Source organism: Chelonia mydas, chromosome 23 (genome assembly GCF_015237465.2).
Source record: "Chelonia mydas isolate rCheMyd1 chromosome 23, rCheMyd1.pri.v2, whole genome shotgun sequence".
Lineage (NCBI taxonomy): Eukaryota > Metazoa > Chordata > Testudines > Cheloniidae > Chelonia > Chelonia mydas.
This window is the reverse complement of record NC_051263.2, coordinates 8,259,616-8,267,471: the sequence shown is the minus strand read 5'-3', so window position 1 is coordinate 8,267,471 and position 7,856 is coordinate 8,259,616. Positions and strand designations below refer to the sequence as shown.

At 66.3% G+C, this 7,856-nt stretch overlaps 1 protein-coding gene across 1 annotated transcript; it reads left to right on the top strand.

Moving 5' to 3' along the window:
• The first annotated feature begins 519 nt into the window (after positions 1 to 519).
• On the top strand, positions 520 to 7,629 carry CKM (creatine kinase, M-type). The gene is made up of 8 exons (XM_037884456.2): positions 520 to 604; positions 2,611 to 2,824; positions 3,587 to 3,741; positions 4,029 to 4,161; positions 4,994 to 5,165; positions 5,755 to 5,878; positions 6,583 to 6,772; positions 7,401 to 7,629. The coding sequence occupies exons 2-8, from the start codon at positions 2,632 to 2,634 to the stop codon at positions 7,577 to 7,579; spliced, it is 1,146 nt and encodes a 381-aa protein (XP_037740384.1). The 5' UTR covers positions 520 to 604; positions 2,611 to 2,631; the 3' UTR covers positions 7,580 to 7,629.
• Positions 7,630 to 7,856: the final 227 nt, after the last annotated feature.

Sequence of the window (7,856 nt, the reverse complement as noted above, 5' to 3'; positions counted from 1 at the left end):
TTAGGGCATTTCCCTGGGGGGTGGATGGGATGGACCCGACTGGTCGTGGCCCATGGAGTGGTGAGATGGACCCGCCCGGTCATGGCCCAGGGGGGCGGGTGGGACGGACCTGGCTGGTCGTGGCCCAGGGAGTGGTGGGACGGACCCAGATGGTAGTGGCCTAGGGGTAGATGGGACAGCCCAGGCCAGTTGGGGACCGGAGGGAGGATGGGACAGACCTGGCCGGTCATGGCCCAGGGGGCGGGTGGGATGGACCCAGCCGGTCGTGGCCCAGGGGGCGGGTGGGACAGACCTGGCCTGTCATAATGCACCAGCTGGGATTTCTCCCTGTGCTATTTGTCTGTTTTGCTGGTCACGGGGATACAGCCAGGCCGAGATCCTGCAGCCCTCAGGCACCCGGCCAGGCCAGCTGGAGACATCCCCAAATTTTGTGCTGGGCTGGCAGCAGCAGTGGCCAATCTGGGTCAGCCGGCTGCTCAGAGCCAGCCAATGGGAGCCGGGCAAAAGGTATATATGAGCAGCTCCCCCGCTGTTGTCCTGGGTCACCGGTTGTGCTGGAGTAGAGGACGTAGTGCTGTCCCGTCCCCGTCATTCTGCTGATCAGGTAACCCCTGGAGCGGGCCCGCGAGGCTGATGGAGCCCGGGATGGGGCATGGGTGGGGGCAGGTGTCTGTGCCATCCTCGGGCAGGGCCAACAGAGAGTGCCCAGGAGCTGCTAGGCAGGGGCTGGGTGTGTCCAGGCTGGGGGCCACTGGGAAAGGGTGCCCTGGGGGTGCAGTGTGCATGGGGCGTCAAACGGCAATGCCCCATCGGCTTCCTGGAGGGAAGGGGAAGCCCCCTGAGGGGAGAGGGTGGGCCCAGCAGGGTGGTTGGTGGGCTGCAGGGCCAGTGGTTGGTGCTCGAGGCATGCCCAGGGATGGCCCTGGGTCACTGGTGACCTGTTTGACCTTGGCAGCGTCTCTGGGTCCTTGGGGGATGGTGGAGGGGCTGTGTGCAGGGTCCCTCTGCTCCTGGAGCCCTGTGGGCCGGGGCCCCATATTGGACCCCGCCGGGGCCCCTCTGCTCCTGGAGCCCTGTGGGCCGGGGCCCCATATCGGACCCCGCCGGGGCCCTCTGCTTTCGGAGCCCGGATCCACGCAAAGAGCCCCTGGAATGTGGGCTCTGCTGGCAGCTGTGGCGGCTCCCGGCAGGTGCCCGGGGCCCTCTCGGGACAAGGGCAGGGCTAAAAATAACCAACCCGGAGCAGCAGCTGAGAAAGAACCAACTTTCCATTGGCAGCAACTAGATACGTCCCCTCCCCCGGGCTCCTCCCCACTGCTGCATCCCCTCTGACCCCTGCCTGCCTGTCCCTGGCACCCCAGGGACATCCCCCTGCACACCTGCCAGCCCCTGGTCAGTTCCCCTGGGCGTGATGGCTGCCCCTGTGCTCCGCCACGATGATGCTCAATGATGCTCGCCCAGCCAGGGGTGTCCCTGACAGTGGGGTGCTGGGCTCTGCCTGAGGCTGACTCTGGCTCCCCTGCTCCAGGAGCCCAAGCCCTCGCCTCGGGGGAGCGCCCCGTGCTGGCCCTAGCTCCCATTGCCCAGGGATGGCCCACAGCCCCCATGCCAGCGTTCAGGCTGGGGGTGTCACGGAGCTCCGGAGCCGCTCCGAATGAGGTTCAGGCGGGACCCTCCTGCAGCGTGACCCCCCTCCGGGCTCACTCGGCCTAGGGCAGCATCCCAGGCGTGACTTTGGAGAGCTCAGCACCCTGCTCCATGCCCTGAGCTCCCCGCAGGGACTCCCCCTGGACGGGACACCTGGGGAAGCCTCACCCCCCGCCCCCTACAAGGGGCTGTGCACCCCACCCCCACAGTCAGCAGTGACCCCAGCCAGTGGGTCACACCGACGGGTTCTTAGTGGCTGGGAACACAGAGTGGAGCAGATCTCGTTAGCACAGGCAGTTCCAGCAAAGTCCATCGTGGGGGGAGGGCCCAGAACGATCTCCTCTCGAGTTCCCCAACCGCAGACGGGCCAGCTTCCAGCAGCTGAGCCTCAGTCACGCCCAGCTGGTCTCCTCCGTCCTCGGTCTCTTTCCTGGGCAAGCAGGTCCCCCAGCCTCCACCTCTCGCTTCGTTTTCCAACACCTCCAGCTGGCCCCTGCAGAGGATTGGCCCCAGCCAGTGTCGGCCATTGTCTGTGCCCAGGCAGCCAGCTGGCCATCAGACCTTCCTGCTAGGGGTCTGTGCAAGGCTCACACACCCTTGTCCACCACCTAGATACTTGAGTAACACAGGGGAAACCGAGGCACACACACTATTCAGACAAAACATTAAGAACATTCCCACTTCGTCACATGGGGTCACCCTGACTTAGGTGCTGCTCCCTGCTCCCCCCTGGAGACCTCAGGCTGGTGCAACTAACACAGGATGCCTGGGCCCTGGAGGGAGCAGCGGGACGTACCTCTCTGTCTAGGGTGCGGCTACGCCCCCGTAGGGCTGCTCTGCTGTCGGGCTCAGGCAGGTGGGGAGATGGGCATGGGAGGCTGGCGGGATCAGCCCCCTGGGCATGGCAGAGGGGGCTCCAGCCGGCGGCTGCCCCCGGGACTCAGCAGGCCCCTGTCCCAGCAGGACTCGCCCCCGCCTGCCATCATGCCTTTTGGAAACACCCACAACAAGTACAAGCTGAACTTCTCGGCGGAGGAGGAGTTCCCCGACCTCACCAAGCACAACAACCATATGGCCAAAGCCCTCACCCTGGACATCTACAAGAAGCTGCGGGACAAGGAGACCCCCAGCGGCTTCACCTTGGATGACATCATCCAGACCGGGGTGGACAACCCAGGTGGGTGCCAGCCAAGGGCCCACATGTGTTTTCTGTGACAGGGCTCTGACCCCCGCCCCCAGGAAACCTCCTGCCCCTCACTCCCCGCCTCCCTGAGCTCTCTCGCTGCTTTGGACCCCGTCTAGCTGGGCTTGGCAGCCGCTGTCCCCAGCCTCCCTGCAGCCGGAGCCCTGACTCCCCAGCCCCCCACCCGGAAGTGGGGTGGCACCCATGCCATCCCACTGTGACACTGAGCAAGGCCCTGCTGGGGATGAGCCAGGATGGGGCCCCTAGGCCTTGGGAGGTGCCTGCCACTGAGCGGGGTAGACACCTGGCCTTTAGCCCTTGTCCCCTGGCGGGGGGGGGGGGGGCACTGAGGGGACCACCTCCTGTGAGCTCACCCCCCCTGCCCCTCCAGGCATCCAGGATCCTGGGAGCTCTGCCCCACCCCGCTGGTCACTGCAGCTGCCCAGCCTGGTCTGCTGGAGACTCCCCCGCCTTGTCCCTTGGCCTCCCCCACAGCAACCGGCAAAGGGATAGGCTGCTTGGGCAGGGTGGCGGGGAGTGACCCCCTGAGCCTAGTGAAGAGGGGTTGAGCCCTTCCTGCTGCCCAGGGGCCTGGTTCCTGGCCTGGCCGCCCCCTCACTGGGGCATGGGCCCAACTCACCAAGGAGCAGCAGTGTGGGATGCCATCCAGCTGCGCCCCATGGCAGGCCCCACAACCCCTGTGCCCCCCGGCCCCTCCACACCTGCCCAGTCTAACCCCCCCCGTGCTGCCTGCAGGGCACCCCTTCATCATGACAGTGGGCTGCGTGGCTGGGGACGAGGAGTCCTACGATGTCTTCAAGGACCTGTTTGACCCCGTCATCCAGGACCGGCACGGCGGCTACAAGCCCACGGACAAGCACAAGACCGACCTGAACCACGAGAACCTGAAGGTGTGAGCGGGGGGCATGGAGGGCTCGGATGGGGGATGGAATGGGGGTGGGGGAACGGTGATGGGGGATGGAGGGGAAGTTGCGGGGCCTGGGGCATGGGTTGGGGTCACTGGGACTGGGTTGGGGGAGCAGGGCTCGTGTTGAGGGAGGGACCTGACTCAGCTGGGGGCCAGCGGCTCGGGCAGGGCCCAGCCTGTGGGGACCAGGTGCTCCAGTGCTCTGGGTGGGGCCAGGCCTTGGGGCCATCCCGGGGCATTACAGGGTCTGGTTCCCTCTGGCTCACGCAGGGCGGACATGACCTGGACCCCAACTACGTGCTGAGCAGCCGGGTGCGCACTGGGCGCAGCATCAAGGGGTACACGCTGCCCCCCCACTGCAGCCGCGGGGAGCGCCGCGCCATCGAGAAGCTCTCTGTCACCGGTAGGGGTCTGGGGCCAGGCCCCGTCCTAGAAGTAGCAGGGATGGGGCAGGTGACAATGGGACAGGCTTGGGGCAGGGCACCTGCAGGCCAGGACTCGGGTGTGCTGGTAGGGGGAGGTTTGGGGGAGGGCTGGGTGGGGGTGGGGGTCCCCACAGGCCATGAACTGAACATGTCTTGCGGGGATGGGGAAGGTGACCCCTGGGCCGGGCTGTCAGTGGGCTGAGCCACTCTCACTGGCTGGGGTGGGGGGGGGGAGGTGTCTGTGGGGCCTGCTTACTGTTTATGGGGCATGTTGGGGGAGGGATCCTGCTGGTTGGGGGGGCTAGGGGGATGAGTTGTCATTGGGCTGGTGAGATGGGGCTGTGGGGGGCCATGAGTGGGGTGCAGAGGAGCGGGGGGGTTTGGTGCTGGGTGCAGGGGAGCAAGGCATTGAGGGGGCTGGGTGCAGTGGAGTGGGGGGTTGGACACTGAGTGCAGGGGAGTAGGGAGGATGGGTGCAGGGGAGAGGGCGTTGAGGGTGCTGGGTTTTGGGGTTCTGGGTGCAGGGGAGCGGGGCAGTGTGGCAATGAGGGTCCTGGGTGCAGGGGAGCAGGGTGTTGTGGGTGCTGGGGCACTGGGTGCAGGGGAGTGGGGGAGTTGGGGGCAGGGGAGTAGGAGGGGTTGGGCGCTGGGTGCAGAGCAGTGGGGGGGGCAGGGGAGTGGGGGAGTGCATGTGAAGTGGGGGGTTGGGAGCAGGGCAGTGGGGTGCTGAGGGGGTTGGGCTCTGGGGCAGAGGAGCCATGGGGTGGGGAGCGGGGCCAGGACTGGGGCTGACCCCTGCTCTCTCCCCAGCCCTGAACAGCCTGACCGGGGAGTTCAAGGGCAAGTACTACCCCCTGAAGGACATGAGCGACAAGGAGCAGCAGCAGCTGATAGACGACCACTTCCTGTTCGACAAGCCCATCTCGCCCCTGCTGCTGGCCTCGGGCATGGCCCGCGACTGGCCCGACGCCAGGGGCATATGGTGAGCACCAGGGCCCCCAGTGCCACTGGAGGGGGAGTCTGGGTGGGGGGACTCAGTGCCAGGACTCCTGGGTTCTATCTCTGGCTCGGGGAGGGGAGTGGGGTCTAGTGGTTAGAGTGGGGGTGGGGGTGGAGTCTGGGAGCCAGGACTCCTGGGTTCTATGCCCAGCTCTGTAATGGGATGCTAAACTGTTATGTAGTTTCACCTCCAGGTGGCGCTGCATGCTCCTTCCCTTATCCCTGCTCCCCTGGGCCCTAGGGTAGAGCATTAGGGGGGGCTGACAGTCGGGGAAGGTCACCCTGTAGCCTGCCCGTCCCTGGTACAGGGCTGCCCAGCTCAGAGCGGCCCTGCAGCCCAGTGAGTACAAGACGGACAGGCAGACGCCGACCCAGAGGCCTTTTCCCCAGCTCTGCAGCAGCTGTGACAAGGGGGGGGCGATTGGGTGGGGGTGGGGGGCAGGAATGGGGCAGGGCTGTGGGGCTGGAGAGGAGTCCCAGCCCTGGGCATGCTGGCTGTGCCAGGCTGGGCAGAGGGGTCGTGCCCGGGCTCGGGCTGTGCCAGTGCCATCACACTGCGCTCTGGGTTGCAGGCACAATGACAACAAGAGCTTTCTGGTGTGGGTGAACGAGGAGGACCACCTGCGCGTCATCTCCATGGAGAAGGGCGGCAACATGAAGGAGGTGTTCCGGCGCTTCTGTGTTGGGCTGCAGAAGGTGAGCGCCCACCCCCGGCCCCCGCTCGACCTGGGAGACAGCCCAGCAGTCCTGGCTCCCAGCCCCCTGCTCCAAGCCACTAGACCCCCCTCCCCTCCCAGAGCTGGGCTAGAACCCAGGAAGTTCTGGCAGCCAGCCCCCATTCTACACCCTAGGCCCACTGCCCACCCTGGTGCTGGGAGTGGGGGTGAGGGCCAGACAGCTGGTGTACAGGCACCCTCCAGGCTCGTGGCTGCTGCACTGCCCCCTGCTGGCGGAGAGTTTCCTGGGAGAGATGCCCAGTGCCCTGGGACCTTGAGTTTGGAGCATCTGTTTCCCCTTCCCTGCCCAGCTCTGGCGTCAGCTGGTGGGGGCATCCCTGACACTGGCTTAGGGTTATTAGGGGATAGGCCCTGGCTGGAAGGGGGTGGTTAGCAGAGGGTCTGTCTGGTCCTGGCTGGGGGTCATTGTGTGGGGGGGGGGAGGGGGGGAGGGGGGCTAGTCCTCTCTGGGGTGTGTTGGCTGGAGAGTTGTTGGAGGGCCTGTGGCTGTCCTGGCCCTGGCTGGGGGGCAGGGGGCTGGCTGGACCCTGGCTGGGGCAGGGAGCTGTTGGGGGAGGGGCTGGCCTGATCCTGGCTGGGAGTTGTTGGGGGGGGGGGGGGCGGCAGGCTGGCCTGACCCTGGCTGGGGGGCACTGGCTGACAGGCTCTCTCCCTACCCGGCAGATTGAGGAGATCTTTAAGAAGGCTGGCCACCCCTTCATGTGGAACCAGCACCTGGGCTACGTGCTGACCTGCCCCTCCAACCTGGGCACCGGCCTGCGGGGCGGGGTCCACGTCAAGCTCCCCCACCTCAGCAAGCACCCCAAGTTTGAGGAGACCCTCAAGAGGCTGCGGCTGCAGAAGCGCGGCACAGGTGAGGGGCGGGGGCCACAAGTGGGTGTAGGGTGGGGCTGGGGACACAGGTGAGGGGCAGGGGGCACAAATAGGTGTGGGTTTACCAGGGGCTCGGGTTGTAGGGAGTTACAGGTGGGGCTACAGGAGTGTGGGGGGCACTTCAGTAGGGCTGGGGTTACAGATGAGGGTAGGGGCATAGGGTTGGGGGAGGGGACTCAGGTTAGGGGCAGGCCATACAGGTGGACATGGGGACACAGGTGTGGGAGGTTACAAGTGGGGAGAGGGCTGGGCTGAGCCCAGCAGGGGCTGTCTGAGACTCTGGTGTGGCCCTGCCCATCCTGCAGGCGGAGCAGTGTCCCACCCTGGGGTGCCCTCAAGCTGGTGCAGTACGCGGCGCTGAGGGGCATCTGAGAGGCTCTGGGCAAGGCCTGGAGTGCCGAGCCTGGCCAACAGGAGTGGGGGGCAACCAGGCAGCCGGGACGTGGCAGGGCAGGATACACGCTGGGCCATGGCTGCTGCATGGGGTCTCCATGGGCCGGGTGGCTGTGTGCAAAGAGGCCAGGCTAGGGTGGTGGGGCCAGGAGGCTGCCAGAGCCGCTCTGCTGCAGTGGGGTCTGGGCTCAGCTGCATGGCGCTGTGCCCCCCAGGTGGCGTGGACACTGAGGCCGTAGGTGCCGTGTTCGACATCTCCAACGCCGACCGGCTGGGCTTCTCCGAGGTGGAGCAGGTGCAGATGGTGGTGGACGGCGTCAAGCTCATGGTGGAGATGGAGAAGAAGCTGGAAAAGGGCCAGGCCATCGATGACATGATCCCAGCCCAGAAGTAGGCGCCTGCCAGCGGGCACGTGTGACCTAATAAAGTAATGATGGCCCCCTGGCAGCCTGTTCTGTGTCCATGGGGGTCCTGGCGGGAGCACAGGTGGGGAGAACAACCCATAATTCCAGGTGGTCTGGCAGGCAGCACGTCCCAGTGCCAGCCGTGGGACTCTGTGGCAAGGGGCTGTCAGGTGCCCCCAATCTCTTCTGCTCTGGGGAAGGTTAGGCAGGAACCACCCTCCCCCCACCCCAACTCCCAGGTGCGTGGGTGCTGGGCCAAGTCCCTGG